This window comes from Littorina saxatilis, linkage group LG3 (assembly GCF_037325665.1).
Source record: "Littorina saxatilis isolate snail1 linkage group LG3, US_GU_Lsax_2.0, whole genome shotgun sequence".
NCBI lineage: Eukaryota > Metazoa > Mollusca > Gastropoda > Littorinimorpha > Littorinidae > Littorina > Littorina saxatilis.
Genome location: NC_090247.1, coordinates 14,425,679 through 14,442,873, shown reverse-complemented (window position 1 = coordinate 14,442,873; position 17,195 = coordinate 14,425,679). Strand labels below are relative to the sequence as shown.

General features: G+C 44.0%; 1 protein-coding gene across 1 annotated transcript in view; it reads right to left on the bottom strand.

The window, feature by feature from the left end:
* LOC138961694 (adhesion G protein-coupled receptor B1-like) overlaps window positions 1–17,195 on the bottom strand; it is a 73,559-nt gene that overhangs the window by 8,440 nt on the left and 47,924 nt on the right. Inside the window, exons 16-23 of the mRNA XM_070333363.1 lie at window positions 17,094–17,140; window positions 16,506–16,623; window positions 15,900–16,003; window positions 15,169–15,271; window positions 14,152–14,302; window positions 13,792–13,861; window positions 1,917–1,983; window positions 278–363 (exon numbers count right to left, since the gene is read on the bottom strand). Coding sequence (XP_070189464.1) covers window positions 278–363; window positions 1,917–1,983; window positions 13,792–13,861; window positions 14,152–14,302; window positions 15,169–15,271; window positions 15,900–16,003; window positions 16,506–16,623; window positions 17,094–17,140 — 746 coding nt within the window. The remainder of the gene's footprint in view (window positions 1–277; window positions 364–1,916; window positions 1,984–13,791; window positions 13,862–14,151; window positions 14,303–15,168; window positions 15,272–15,899; window positions 16,004–16,505; window positions 16,624–17,093; window positions 17,141–17,195) is intronic.

Here is a 17,195-nt window from a genome sequence, read left to right as displayed (position 1 = left end):
CTACAAATATACTTCTGACTAATGTGAAAACAGGCAATAGCATTTCGCATTAGTTTAGTTTCGTCTAGGTACAAATTAAACTTATGAAATCATGGGAGCAAACAATGCACAAATCAATGTCAGTTCAAGAATGAAAATGAACATATAAAATTCCTATTCTAAAAAGCAGCATTTTCTGACATCAAAGACAACGCTAATCCGGTATCAGTCTTATCTGTGAATGTTATTTGTCTGATATTTAATCATGAACCGCGAAAACAGATCACGTGATACTCACTTTGCTCTTTCACGCTTTTCTTTCATTATCATGACTCTGGAGTTCAGCATTGTATAGATGACAATGACGATGACCACAAAGTTAGCCTGCAAAATAAATCAGAAATGCGTTTTCCCATGTAGTTACAAACATGGTTGCACAATACGAGAGGTTGCGCACACGACACTTTCTGCTTGCATATGTCATATACCCTGCAGTACAAAACAACAACACTTTACGAGTTTGTTTGTTTGTTTGTTTGTTTGTTTGCTTAACGCCCAGCCGACCACGAAGGGCCATATCAGGGCGGTGCTGCTTTGACATTTAACGTGCGCCAAACACAAGACAGAAGTCGCAGCACAGGCTTCATGTCTCACCCAGTCACATTATTCTGACACCGGACCAACCAGTCCTAGCACTAACCCCATAATGCCAGACGCCAGGCAGAGCAGCCACTAGATTGCCAATTTTAAAGTCTTAGGTATGACCCGGCCGGGGTTCGAACCCACGACCTCCCGATCACGGGGCGGACGCCTTACCACTAGGCCAACCGTGCCGGTTTCACTTTACGAGTGATGATATAAAAACGGAGCTTGGAACGTGAGAACCTGAACCTGTTATAAATGTATATAGCTATTCAAATAGACACGTGGGAGAATTCGGGGGCTGTGATTGGATGGTCTCACACATCCCTATTGCGATCATCAAAGCATAACGCTACGGAAGTTGGTAATTTTTTGCCGATATCCCAATAACAAAGACGCATGATTCCGGTTTCTTCCACGTGTATACAGTTTACGCATACCTCGCCAGGTTTGTTTCTGTGACTAGTCGACAGACGATGCCATTTGCTTTGTGTGTGTGTTTTTTGTTGCTTACTGTAGATGACATACAGTACGGGTAAAATCCAGTTCTTTAACAGGCAACAAACCTTGCAAAGTTCAAGAAGCTGCAATGTGAAGCGACCTATCTCTGATTCTAGCAGACGATCTTTCCAATGTTTAACACAAAATCAGCAAACTCTCCTGTCACATAGAACGTCCAATGTATAGTGCGATGTTGAAATGAAGTTACCGGTCTGAAATATTTTGTCGTTTCTTCTGAGACAATCCTTGCTATCTTATCATCTACAGATATACCGCAGTCTTCATCACGCGAATCCCTAACAGAAATCAGACTTTCGAACATAGAATATACGTAAGCAAGCATGATACGTCATGACGTCATATGATTCCTAGCATATATTGACCTAATGCTAAACATCCGGTTATCTCGACAAAACATGATTTTAAAACAGAATTTAATGTCAGAATAGCTATATAAACGCTATTGTGTTTTCAGCGTAGCAATAGGGTCCGATATTTAAACTCGAACAAGTATAATGCGACTCGTCTTCGACTCGTCGGCATTATACTTGTCTCATCTAAATATCGGACCCTATTGCTACGCTGAAAACACAATAGCTGTTAATGGTGCCAGATATTTTCACAGCTTCAACAATCAACTTAAGGGAATCAATTTGTATTTAAAAAAAACACACGAAACGTTTATTAACATGTACACCCTATACTCCAGTGTAGGATATTAGCAAGCTTCACTTTGCCCAGAATTAATGAATAATCAAATCACATACAGAAAGTTTATTAACATTGATATTTACCACCAAAGCAGCCACGGCAGGTCCAACAAAAGCCCAGAAAAGGCCCTCCTCAAGTGATAACCAACAACTGCGAACAAAAATTTATTGTTTTAATATATTGCATGCTGCTAATTATTTACGTCTGGAAAGCTCTTCTCTCGTTTCAACAACCAAATGTATAAATGTTTACACCACCGCAACCGCCACCACCACAGCCACCAGATTAGTTACCACAAACTTTAAACCAGAATGTGCGCGCCTTCGTGAGCGAGGCTGGTACTACATATTGTTCATACGAAATGACAAACACAGGTTACAAGCGATAACGCGCAAAAGTACTGGTTTATTATTTTACATCTGACACTAAGGTATCAGTAATGCATATATAGTTACAGTACTACGTAATGCGATACTACGTATTGCGATACTACTTATTGCGGTAAAAAACTTATGGACAGAAAGAAAAAGAGAAAAGAAAACAAATTATTAGACATGGCAAAAGTATCAAAAGCATTAACAAGACACGAGAAGTAAATACAAGAAAAATAAACAATCACAAGACAGGAGAAGACAAACAGACAAGAAAGTTACAATTACCAAACACTCGTTGGTTAGTCCTTCAACAACAATAAAGAGTTACGTTCTGTACGTTCAACAATAAAGAATTACGTTCCGTACGTTCAACAATACCATAAGCGCTAAGAATACTCAAGAAACTTAGCATACATACGTTTAAAACCAAAATGGCTACTTTCAGAAAAATACAAAACGTTGACTCATCAGGCCAGGAATACAAAGCAAACTGTCATACCAAAAAAGTCTAACGACAACGTTCCTGCGTTAATCAAAGTCACAAACAAGATATTTACTCATCCACTTTCCCTCAATAACGTTACAAGAAATAAGCCCGTTTACAAACGATCACCACAGACCGCAAGCTTCTTTTACCTAAATTCTTTTAACGTAAGGCTGAAAAAGTCGGAGAAAACGTTTCACTTCGAACTTCGTTAACCACAGAAAACACAAGTTATCATTATAAACATTAGCGACTTTCTAGCGTCTACAAAACATTGCTGTACGTTCACAACACTAGAACAGTTGAACACACAATAAAGAAACACTACAACAAGTCAGACTTTCAACTCACGTTATACATAAACAACTCACAAAGTCATTACAAAATGGCGACCAAAACACAACACAAACAAGTAACAACAAAATTACCTTATGCGCTGTGTGGGTTGACCAGCAGTACCAAAAACGTGTTGCCTCACAAACGAAGGGCACAAAACGATTCACACTTGAGAAACAACTGTCTCCAAGAACATTACGTTGACGTTAAAACATAAGAAACACTCCGTTGGTTCACTTGATAACCTTCATACGTTTACATCAAAACCAAACGCTTCCTAAAACCCTCAGATCGACTGACGAGACAGGAGTCAAGCAGCGGTATTTATGGAAACAAAAACCTAACATGGAATAGTTATTCAAAAGTCAAAGGTCACCGGATTGACCAACCAACAACATTCCTAAGACAGAATCGGGTGAAACTACTATTTTACAACCAATCAGTAACCGATCACGCACTCCGTGCATGCTCAAAACTTAAAACGGTATATTTAACAGAAAGAAGACCAAGGAACTAGCTGACATCACAAAGCTAAAAACACGTGAGTCACACGTATTCTAAAACTTGCAACGCAGATTCGCAGGGCTCACCTCAAAATCAAGACACGAAAAAAAGCACGTGAATCTCACGGTGTTCTAGAACTAAACGACGCAGTTTGTGACGCTCCGACCAAAACCAGGTCACAACAACTGAACAAGGAGCACGTGAATTTCACGTAAAAATATTAACGCTCCACAAAACGGGTCACAACAAGGTGCCACAATAAAAACACGGTTTACTTCTTTTTACATCGTGCAATGACTTGAGCAAACGTAATTACAACAAAAAGTAGGTGAATGCATGCCACATCGGCATGCACACTCCCACCGGAAATTATATTAATATAATTTACTTCAAAAACCTTTGTACAAATATATTCCTTATATCAAAAGAAGAATAACGCAGATTTAGACATTTCAAATTTACAACTCAAAATCATTGTGTTGCAAAACATTTACACAATATTATGGTTCAATCATTTTCAGTGTTTCAACACATCACGTTTCAACTAAATGCCGTTAGTCATTTACTCGACGGCATAAAAAAAAAAAAAAAAAAACGCACCACTTAAACCATAAATGTCTGTTACATCATCTGGTATAAAAACAAACTGCAACAATCTACAACTGTCAAATTGGAAACACACTCCAAAGTTCAATGTTCTTTCAGTTCGCTTACACAGCTTTGTCTTTGTGATTTTCACGATCTACTAACACAGTCATTTTGTGAATAGGTCGCTCTAATATGCGACTATCACCAGTGGGACGGCCGTGATTGTCTAGAGCCTTTGTTCCAACATGCACTTTCACTCGTCTGACCAGTCCATCAGATCCCGGCATCACTTCGACTACACGAGCCATGCACCACTCTGATCTGCACAAGTTCTGGTCATGCAAGACAACAACATCTCCCACCTGTACGTTTGCCTGGGGACGTTGCCAGACACGACGTTTCTGCAAAAGTGAAAGGTACTGGCTCTTCCATAGCAGCCAGAATTCGTCTGCCATCCGCTGGACACAGCGCCAACGTTTCCTGGCGTACAGGTCTGGATCTTCAAACACACCAGGGGGCGGAAGGATGGCACCTGACTTCATGGTGAGGACGTGGTTGGGGGTCAAAGGGCGTGGTCCATCTGCCGATTCCAGTGACTCGACAGACAGTGGTCGACTGTTCACGATGGCCATCACCTCGTATAGGAACGTACGAAGTGATGAGGTAGTGAGACGCTGGCCTGATCTTCTGAGAAGACCATTCAGGATGCTGCGTATCGTCCGGATCTGACGCTCCCAAACGCCACCCATGTGACTAGCTGCAGGGGGGTTGAACTTGAACTCACATTTGCTTTCCAGCATCTTTGATGTCAGTCGTTCAGAGTCCATCTCCTTCCATGCCAGTTTGAACTCATTGCATGCACCTACAAAGTTCGTTCCTTTGTCACACCAAATGCGTGATATGTTTCCTCGCATGGAGACAACAATGCGTAGGGCGTTGATGAAGGAATCACTTGACATGTCATCCAGGGTTTCAATGTGGATTGCCCTAGAGGCAAAACACGTCACGATCAGTCCGTACCTTTTCACCTCCCTACGTCCATCTTTGACGTGAAATGGGCCGAAACAGTCAATGCCACAGTACGTGAACGGTGGGGATGGGTCAAGACGCTCTGGAGGGAGATCGGCCATCTTCTGTCCAGCTGGCCCTGAGCGATGCCATCGGCAGTGAACACAGCGGCGCACCAACGAGGAGACGACGTGACGAATGCCAATGATCCAGAAACCGCTGGCTCGTACTTGGTTGATCGTGAACATTCTCCCTTGGTGGGCTATCGCAGCATGACAGTCCTGAGCCACCAGGAAAGAGAAGTGACTGTCTCGAGGTAGTAGTATGGGAAACTTGTCAGCTGAAGAGGATGATGAATTTTGAGAGCGACCATATACTCTCAGTATTCCATCAACGTCCTTGTGAGCGTTGAGTGCCTGAAGCTGGTTACGTAAAGAAGGCGTTGGGCGTTCAAAATGTTCTTTCTGAAGACATTCGATGAACTTCTTCTCAGTGACTTCAAGCACTTCAAGGGGAGACGACTGGTGCCCCTTAATGGCATTGCATTTGCGTACCAAAACAGCCATGGCTCTTATCAGAGATGTCTTGGAGGAGAATCGTCGGGCGATCTGCTCAAACGACTGAACAGACACTTCTTTAGAGGTAGTAGCCTTGCACACTTTCACCTCAACATCGTCATCTGGGATCTCGAAAAAGTCATCTGATTCCGGAAGGGACTGGCTCAAGAACGCGGGACCATGGAACCACTCTGATGTCATGAGGTCACTCACAGACAATCCCCGTGATGCATAATCAGCTGGGTTCTCCTTTGTAGAAACATGATTCCACTGACTGGCCTGTGAGAACTGACGTATTTGTTGGACTCTATTTGCGACAAAGACGTGAAAACGCTTGGACTCGTTCTTCAAATAAGCGAGTACAATCATAGAGTCAGTCCAAAAGAAATGTTCAATGCTCTCAAAGTCCAGTTCTTGAAGAAATCTTGCCATCTTGACAGAAAGTACTGCTGCCGTTAGCTCCAGACGAGGGACAGTGACGTGTCGAAGCGGAGCCACGCGTGCTTTGGCGACTACAAGCGTACTGTGAATGTTGCCTAGATGATTTTCAAAGCGAAGGTACGAACACTGGCCGTATCCTGCTGTAGACGCGTCTGAAAAGTGATGTAGCTCTACATTCTTCACGGTGCCAAAGTCTGTGGGCAAGTAGTTCCTGGGTATCTTGACGCAACCCAGTCGGGATAGATCCTTCAGCCACTCTTCCCAACGTTCTTGAAGCGATGGTGGCAGCGGATCGTCCCAGCCGAGCTCCTGGCGACATAGTTCCTGGAGGATCAATTTTCCAGTCAGCAAAAAGGGGGCCAGAAAACCAAGGGGGTCGTAGACTGATGCAATTGTAGAGAGAACTCCTCTTCTGTTCGAGGGACCCAGTCTGGGGTTGTCAGTGAAACCCAGCGTGTCATCATCAGTGCACCAGTGAAGGCCAAGAGTCCGCTCAATTTCTGGTGTGCTACAAGGGACTGCGAGTTCTGTGGCCTTGGTTGACGTAACTTCAGAGTCGGGGAAGTACTCTAAAAGTTCCTTTGAGTTGGAGACTATCTTGTGCAGCCTCAATTGTCCGTGTTCACAAATTTCTCTAGCCTTCATGAGCACATCTGCTGCTTCTTCAACAGAGTCTTTGGCTTGAAGTCCATCATCGACATAAAAGTCACGCTGCAGAAAGGCTGATGCCTTGGCGCTGATTTTGGCGTTGTCCTTTGCCACCTGCTTGAGGCCGAAGTTTGCGCAGCCTGGAGACGATGTAGCTCCGAAAATGTGCACCTTCATGCGGTAGTCAAGCGGCTGGCCACTCGTATCACCGTCCTTCCACCAAAGGAAGCGCAGAAAGTCTCGATGGGGCTCGGAGACGTGAAACTGGTGGTACATTTTTTCCACGTCACAGGAAAATGCTATGGGACCCTTGCGGAAACGACAGAGAACGCCGGAAAGGGAGCTGATTAGGTCTGGGCCTTGTAGGAGAAGATCGTTCAAGGACGTGCCTAGGTGACGTGCACTACAGTCAAAAACCACACGAATCTTTCCTGGCTTCTTGTCGTTGTACACGCCGTGATGTGGGATGTACCAGCGATTTGGGACCTCGACTTCGTTCTTGGGAATCAGTTCAGCGTCACCTCGCTCCAAAATCACGTTCATGAACTTGATATAGTCTTCACGGTACCCAGGCTTCTTCTCAAACTGGCGTTTCAGTCCCATGAGACGCTTGACTGCGGCACCTCTGTTGTCAGGAAGAGACGGTTGTTCTGGCCGAAAAGGCAGAGGCATCTCGTAGTGACCAGCTTCGTTGACCTTCACGTTCTCCTTCACGATCTTCATGAACTTCACATCATCTTGAGACATGGATCCTGTGTCACTATCAGCAAAGTCTCTCTCCATAACGTGTAGTAGGTCAGTACACGATACCTCATCCACCTGTATTCTGTAGACGTGAGCTGCACTTTCTTCTTTTCTTGATCCTGGCTTGACGACTACGTGCATGGACGAGCCTATGCCATCAAAGGCGACGGAATGCGGTGCCTTGCCGACGATGCTCCAACCTAACTTAGTCTCTACTGCAAATGGCAGTCCTTGGACAACGTTTAGGGGCATGAGGGCTTCAGCGCAGTCGTAGCCAATAAGGAGGCCTGCTTCGCAGTCAGGGTACAAGGGGGGCAGTTTAGGAGACAGGTGTTGGAGATGTGGGTAAGCTTTGACAGTCTCTGAGGTGGGGATTTGCGTGGGGTCAACGGACAGATAAGGTCGTGAGATGGCAGAAGGGAGCCTGACAAACTCACTGGAGGTAGGAGAGCGGACACGCAATCCAGAGTACTTCCTGCCGGAGACCATAGCATTGTCCTCAGTCAGTGTGGAGACCCTGAGTGTAGTCGGCTGCGATTTGGCTTTAACTTCTTCAGCCACTGACTGCACTACAAAAGTGGCGTTGGACATAGTGTCCAGTAGTGCGTACGTCAGCACTTCTACGTTGGGGTTAGAGTCACTGGAAACGAGAACGGGAACGATCATAGACGTGAAACCGATGCTGTTTTCCTCGCTGGCCTTAAGAGCAGACACCGTAGGGGTCGACGATGACAGTGGCTCTTGAACGTCAGCAGCAGAGGTACGGTAATTGTTCTTGTGTTCACTCGCCCCTTTGGTTTCACTCATACTGTTCTGATACTTGAAATTGTCATCATGAAGACAAGTGGGATGAGCCTTCTTGCACTTCTTGCACGTCTGTTTCTGCATACATTGACGGCTCTGGTGATCCTTACTTCTGAGACATCCGTAGCAGATACGGTTCTTGAACAGAAAATCTCGTATCTCAACCAGAGGCTTCTCTATGAGTTCCTTACATGTCCCAGCGTCATGGTCCGGAAGTTGACAGTGCAGACATGCGGAGACATCCTCTGTCAGGGTTGACAGGTTCGTTGTGAACTTTCTTGGTGTCCCCGATGCACTTGTCAAGCCGAAAACAGGGTCGTTAGAAATGTCTGCTTCGAGGGTAACGAACGACACGAGTTCATTGAACAGAGGATACCTCTTCTTTTCAACCTTGGTTCGAGCAACTGTTCTAGACCATCTGTGACTCATCCAGTCTGGGAGCTTTCCGACGATCTTCCGTAGGTACTGGGCATCATCCAGGATGCTCAGTCCACCAACTTCCTGGGCAGCAACGGAACATTGCTGCAAGAAATCGGCCAGACTTCTGAGTCCCTTGGGATCCTTGCTTTTGACTGGGGTCCATTCGTCCAGCTTGGTCCGGAAAGCTTGCGAAACGACGTATGAGTTGCCGAACCGATTTTCCAGCACTTCCATGGCTCTCTCGTAGGCATCACCTTCTCTTAGCAGAAAGAAGCCGGTCACGGCCTCCTTTGCTTGACCTCCGATGTACCGTTGCAGATACAATAACTTCTCACTGCTGGTTATGTTCTGTCTCTCGATGAGGAACGAAAACGACGACCTCCAAATTGGATATTGGAGAGGGTCACCAACAAAAATGCACGGCTCCTGCATCGGCAAACGGTTGATCATCAGAGCGTCTGATAGGGTTTTGGCAAGAGAGTCCATAGGAGTGTCCTGCTTGGCAGGAGTAGCAAGTGGACGTTGGTAGTACGCAGACGGGGGGTAGGAGGCAAATGGACGATCTGCATGACATTCCTTGTCAAAGTTCATGTACGCAGGGGGCCTTGCGTTTTCGTTTCCCCAAATAACTTTGGGGGTGGTCTGATGTGGGTCCAGGAATGTGGGCACGAAAGGCTCTGGTTTGGGATGTAGGTGGGTATCATAGGGGAAACAGGGTGGGGTAACTTGAAAACGTCTGTGGTCCATGCGTTGGTGACGTTCTTCTGGGAAGTAGGTGTGTTGTCCTTGCGTCTCATCACCTTCCCTTGTCTCTGGTAGGTGATAGGACCAACCTGTGTGGTCGAGATCAGGCGGGCGAGAGCCTGTGACGCTTGTCGTTGAGTGTCCAACGTTGTGCAGAGGCGGCTGACCAGTGTACGCACCAAGAGGGTGCTGCAGTGTGGTCAGCAGCGCTGTAGGCCGCATGGAGGATGTAGTTGCAGCCGTCGTGTAGTTGGGTGTGAAGGGCTCCTGACGGACGAAAGGAGCGCTCGTTCCGGCGTGATGGGGGGCGTTGACATCCTCTCTACGTTGAGGTCCGTACGCCTCATAGGTGGCGTTGTTGGTACTAGCGGCACGTGTAGAGGCGTTGACTCCAACGACGAGGTCCACGACAGGTAACGCGTGCTGTCGTGGCTCAGTCGTTGTGGTTCCTGCGATGAAGTTGGTGACAGCAGCGTTGACAGTAGAGATGTCACGGGTGCTGGCGGCGTTGCAGACAGGAACAGACGTGACGTCCAAGGCTGGCTGGTGTGTCCCTTGATCAGCAATGACGGCAGCTTGGCAGACAGGAACAGACGTGGCGTCCAAGGCTGACTGGTGTGTCCCTTGGTCAGCAATGACGGCAGCACCTGTCCCTATTCCTATCGCTGTTTGTTCATTGTTTAGAGGAGGGGCTACAAGACTGTACAAGGGAACGAAAGGATGAGGGTGGAACCTAGTGTTCAACAAATCAACTGACGGTAGATCGGGGAGATCCTGCTGAACGGATTCACCTTGTTCCAATACTTGTAACATAGCTTGTTGTTCTCTTAAGCTAGTTTTTAATTCGGTGGACTGAATTTGTCTCAAAGCCTTCTTCTGTTTAATCTCTTCAAGAGCTGCTTCAGCTGCGTCTTCGGCCTGTCTAGCTGCTATTCTCTCAGCTTCCTTAGCCTGCCTAGCTGCGTCTTCGGCCTGCCTAGCTGCTGTTCTCTCAGCTTCCTTAGCCTGCCTAGCTGCTTCTTCGGCCTGCCTAGCTGCGTCTTCAATCTGCCTAGCTGCATTTCTCTCAGCTTCCTCAGTCTGCCTAGCTGCTGTTCTCTCAGCATATTGTTGTTGTAAGAGATCCAGTTCACTAAACTGAGCTTCCTTTATTGCGTCACCTTCCACTTTTATGGCCAGAGATGCAGCCTCTAATTTAAGAGCCAATTTAGTGTCTTCAGAGCTAACACTTTTAGAGCGGAGAGACTCGGCGCGAGAAGCTACTTGGCTACCTGATCTCCTGATACCTGACTTGTGGCTAGCTGACTTGTGGATGGCTGACGTAATGCTAGCTACTTTATGAATGGCAGACTTAACACTGGCTGACTTGTGGGTGGATGACCCAACGCTAGGTGTAACACTGCTATGCCTGGAAGTAGGCTCCTTAGCCACCTGCACGCTAGTCGTTTGTCTGTCAAGAGCTCGATCAATGTCAAACATAATGTTCTGAACTGTTCTCTGAACATCATCCCAACTTTCCTGAATGGTTTCACCGCTACCAATACTACGAAGACCTTTCTCTAAGTCACCAAGATCCTTGTACATGCTCAAAACAATTTGTTTCTGACTGGTTAACGACTCTTGATTAGGAGTTTCTTGGTTAAGCTCTGTTACTACCTCACCGATTGCTCGTTCCAAGAATGTTCGTTGTCTTGCAAAGTTTCTAGTTTTGATCTCAATCTGGTACTCTCTACCTTTTTCAGTAGGCTTAATGTCACGCCTAGGCCTTTGAGAATGTTCATCTTCATCGCCGTTAATGTCATAACCTGAAGCTTCCAATGGTTTATCAGCTGGAATCTCCTCCATTACAATGCTCGCTTATTCAAAAGCACTAAAAACCTACATAAGGTTTATCTGTTTATAAAGTAAAATGAATCGATCTGAGGGTCGTTTGGGATAATACACAAAAGTCACAAAAGATGCGCCGGATATGGAGTAGGAAGATCTCTAACCGACAAGTTGATCTGTGTCAAACTATGGTTCACTAACACAGTGACAGGTAACAATAAAGTCTTTTGCTGGTTATCAACAGCTACGTTTACGTTCATTGAGCGTCAATAACAAAAGTTCTTTACATTCACTTGGCTGGACTTCAGCTAAGTTTGTTTACTTTAGCTAAAGTTCTTTCACTGGGCGTCAGCAGCTAAGTTTTTTACTTTAGCTAAAGTTCTTTCACTGGGCGTCAGCAGCTAAGTTTTTTACTGGGCGACAGCAACTAAGTTTTTTACTGGACGACAGCAACTAAAGTTTTTTACTGGACGACAGCAACTAAAGTTTTTTACTGTGCGCGCCTTCGTGAGCGAGGCTGGTACTACATATTGTTCATACGAAATGACAAACACAGGTTACAAGCGATAACGCGCAAAAGTACTGGTTTATTATTTTACATCTGACACTAAGGTATCAGTAATGCATATATAGTTACAGTACTACGTAATGCGATACTACGTATTGCGATACTACTTATTGCGGTAAAAAACTTATGGACAGAAAGAAAAAGAGAAAAGAAAACAAATTATTAGACATGGCAAAAGTATCAAAAGCATTAACAAGACACGAGAAGTAAATACAAGAAAAATAAACAATCACAAGACAGGAGAAGACAAACAGACAAGAAAGTTACAATTACCAAACACTCGTTGGTTAGTCCTTCAACAACAATAAAGAGTTACGTTCTGTACGTTCAACAATAAAGAATTACGTTCCGTACGTTCAACAATACCATAAGCGCTAAGAATACTCAAGAAACTTAGCATACATACGTTTAAAACCAAAATGGCTACTTTCAGAAAAATACAAAACGTTGACTCATCAGGCCAAGAATACAAAGCAAACTGTCATACCAAAAAAGTCTAACGACAACGTTCCTGCGTTAATCAAAGTCACAAACAAGATATTTACTCATCCACTTTCCCTCAATAACGTTACAAGAAATAAGCCCGTTTACAAACGATCACCACAGACCGCAAGCTTCTTTTACCTAAATTCTTTTAACGTAAGGCTGAAAAAGTCGGAGAAAACGTTTCACTTCGAACTTCGTTAACCACAGAAAACACAAGTTATCATTATAAACATTAGCGACTTTCTAGCGTCTACAAAACATTGCTGTACGTTCACAACACTAGAACAGTTGAACACACAATAAAGAAACACTACAACAAGTCAGACTTTCAACTCACGTTATACATAAACAACTCACAAAGTCATTACAAAATGGCGACCAAAACACAACACAAACAAGTAACAACAAAATTACCTTATGCGCTGTGTGGGTTGACCAGCAGTACCAAAAACGTGTTGCCTCACAAACGAAGGGCACAAAACGATTCACACTTGAGAAACAACTGTCTCCAAGAACATTACGTTGACGTTAAAACATAAGAAACACTCCGTTGGTTCACTTGATAACCTTCATACGTTTACATCAAAACCAAACGCTTCCTAAAACCCTCAGATCGACTGACGAGACAGGAGTCAAGCAGCGGTATTTATGGAAACAAAAACCTAACATGGAATAGTTATTCAAAAGTCAAAGGTCACCGGATTGACCAACCAACAACATTCCTAAGACAGAATCGGGTGAAACTACTATTTTACAACCAATCAGTAACCGATCACGCACTCCGTGCATGCTCAAAACTTAAAACGGTATATTTAACAGAAAGAAGACCAAGGAACTAGCTGACATCACAAAGCTAAAAACACGTGAGTCACACGTATTCTAAAACTTGCAACGCAGATTCGCAGGGCTCACCTCAAAATCAAGACACGAAAAAAAGCACGTGAATCTCACGGTGTTCTAGAACTAAACGACGCAGTTTGTGACGCTCCGACCAAAACCAGGTCACAACAACTGAACAAGGAGCACGTGAATTTCACGTAAAAATATTAACGCTCCACAAAACGGGTCACAACAAGGTGCCACAATAAAAACACGGTTTACTTCTTTTTACATCGTGCAATGACTTGAGCAAACGTAATTACAACAAAAAGTAGGTGAATGCATGCCACATCGGCATGCACACAGAATACGACCACTACAACCAACATCATCAAAATCCACTACAGCAGCAGCATGAACAATACTACTTTTCCAGAAGCACTGAGCATTAATCTGGAATCATTATTATCATCTTCTGTCAAGTTCGGCTTCTTTCTCATTTGACAATTAGCATACAAAACAGAATGGAACAGTAAAAACGTGGATCAGATATAAGCCATACCCCACCATTTCATAAGGGAATACGCAATTAAGAATGTGCCTTACAAGACTGTCCCTCCGTATCCCTGGCTCTTGGTTACGCCCATTGAAACTCCAACAATTATCACAGGCACACCTGAAAGAACGAGCAATATAGATGAGTGAGATTGAAGAAACGCAGGCTTTGGGGTTCTGTGTATTGTTTTTTGTCAAACAAAGCATAACTTCGAATTAGGTTTATGTTTCTGAAGGAACGCACAGAGTCAGAGGCAGAGGAACAAACATACTGACCAACAGGAATATGCTAGTACGCACACTCTCACGGACACGCCACAACACAGCAAACGCAGGAATGGAAACAAAGAAGCTATCCGTTACTAAATTCTGATAAGTCCACACATATTAAATATAACAAATGATACAGACCATAGGCCGTAAGTAGGAGCCAGGCCAGAGCAGACTTTGTGGGGAAGATGATGACGATGGTGATGAAAATGTCGATCCCTTCACACAGCATCAGGAAGAAGACCACCAACCACAGGTAGTGTAGTAGCCCCGCAACAACCGTGCACACAATCTAAAGCAGCCAAACACAACATTAAATTACAAACAAAAATGATGAGAAAGTCAATAACAGAGTCAAAGTCCATCTGGTAAGAACATCGTGTGCATGCTGCCAATCCAGTGCACTGATCAATGTCATCACAATTAATAAACCAATGCATATCGGAATCTTTTCTACCTGAAAATGACATGGCAATGAGGACAAACATGAAAATTCGAATATTGTTTTGGATGACCATGTTAATAACTAATAATACAAAACATCCATCACAGAGCATCAAAAACAAGAGGACAATATACCACAGGCAGTGCAGTACACTGGCTGTAACTGACTTTTTCTTTACACTCTGTAGCGATCAGGAAATTAGTATTTCAGTAAGTTGAAACCCTCGTTGTTATTTGCCTCGAAATGAGCATTCAGACAAATAGGTTACCTGATGAAATGTTTAATTGATGAACAGAGTCTCACTGTTGCTTTGCTTCATGAATCTAACTAATCATAAAAGGAATGTTCTGTGGTAGGGCTCCTGAATTTTGAAATGTTATGTTCTCATTTTTTTAAAACTATTTCTCCACAGACTTTTGTAATTTTGATTCACGAATAGATTTCTCTTGGTGGATTTTATGTACTATTCTAGACGTTCACTGGTTAAAACAGTAACGAGTAATATGTGAGTGACCAAATAAAAAGGTTAACCTAACAAATATTATCGCCACAAATAAAACCAAAGCAACCAAGCAAATCCCAGTACAGCTTTTCAATGAAATCTGCCAATCTGGCTTTCTCTAGGTCTAAACTACTGTGCTTCTCAATCGGGTTTCGCGGAAAGTAAAAAAGTGATGGCTCCTGAATGACAGTACAACGTCACGATGACGTACCTCATTTTCCACACGGTTGACGCCAGCAAGGAAAGTGACGTAAGCGAGGACAAGGACCACACACATGTGGACAAGGAGAACGCTGCGGTCGGATTTCACATACCTGAGAAAAACACACACATACCCAGAATGAATTGTTTTACTCTTACATGCTTGCTAACAGTTTTAATATGCGTATGCCGTTTTGGGCTAAGAAGCCAAGTATGGTTCAATGCACTTAGCTCAATCAACCGCAAAAGACGAAGGGTTTATGTATAGTCAGCCGTAAGCACATTTCCCTCTTTCCAAAATGAGAACCAACAGCGGAGCTTCCTGTAGTTGAAACTACACTTGATACATGCACAGCGCAGTCATGCAATGCTCTTATATTCTTCTTCTCCTGCGGTATTCATGGGATACAATTTCTTATTGGTAAATGTTACGTGTATGACCGTCTCACGACACCCTCACCCACACCCTCTATTTGGCCGGTGCATGCTGGATATTTTGCATTTCATTGACCCACCAAACACTGACAAGGATTCTTCTGATATTAAGTACGCGTAATAACAAATATGCATTCGCATTCAAAAGAAGGGGGCTCAGACACAAACAGGTCTATGCACATTGTTCTGATGACATGGGAGGTTGGACAAATTCGTCCTTACTATATTAGAAGCTGCCCGTTGGATCCAAAGTCAGAGCCTTTCATTTGGAGGTGGTATCATTAAGCTACGGGCCCTCGCTCTTACCTCCAGAAGATGAAGTAGATGGCGAGAGTGAGGATCAGACAGAAGATAGAGATGCTGCAACCAACGATGGAGAAGACGTTCAGCACATTCGCGACTTCATTCGCCTGGAAACATAACCACAGCTGTTGTGAATCCGGTCAAACGCGCATGAGAGAGTGTTCACATAAATCACGATTGAGTTCATTGTTTGTTTGTGTGTATCCATTTCTATGTAAATGTCATGCGCGTCCCAAAGTCCTCTGGAAGTCTGCTACCCATGCGGCTTGCTGTTAGTTTTGTGACTAACACAATGTCATATTTCAAATTCAACGTTGAGTAAGCAATGTCGATCAGCTTAGTCTGCACAGAACCATAATGTAGTGTTAATCTATCTTGCCGATCACAGACTCAGAATAGTACAGCTCAGTCCAGATAAATCATTCACAATAAGTTCAGACACAAATGCAGAGTTTAGAAGAAGAGACAATAAAACAGCATGATGTCAGCTCAAAATGAACTCAACAACCCACATGCTTGCATGGACCTTCAAGCACAGCAACTTTTACGAAAGAACGCAAAACAAGGGACACATCTTCAAAACATTCCAACATAAACTGATCAACTTACAGGTCTGTATGGACTCATGAGCACAGCAAAGTTGGTGAGGTGATCGCATTCACACACAGTCATGGTACTGTGGGACTTTGTCACCCGACATCCTTTTGTTGACCAGATGCCCTTGGCACTGAAACAAATTCGCATACAAGAAAGGCTTTTCAACGTTTGCATCTACTTTAGGCCTTTAGTGCTATAAGCTAGAATAAGAGTTTGATGACCAGATGCCCTCAATGACTGCAAGAAAACCGCCATTTATAAGGTTACTCAATGAAAAACTGTAAAAAGTAAGCTAAAGAAACGTAAAGATTAGCTATATACAGAACGAAGAACAAACATAAAACTGAGTGATCAGTGCACTCCTTCTTGTTGGAAATTGAGGAGGGTGTGACGTAGCTCAGGAATTCTTCCAATGAAGATGCTCCCCTCTATTGCCGGTATTAATGATATATTGCTCTTGAAATTGTAAAATTAGAAAACCTTCAATTGAATCTCCCCTTACCAAGTTTCACCACACTCTCATCTGCCCCCGTATCCCATCCCATCCCACGACCAATGAATGATGATAGGTAGCACAAGACAACAGCGGTGATCACCTACCTTGCTGAAAAGTCCAGGAACTGACATGAGGCACTGCTGAAATTAACCTGAAAACATCACAGAAATAAAAATTGGGCCGAGATGTTAAAATCCATGGTTGTT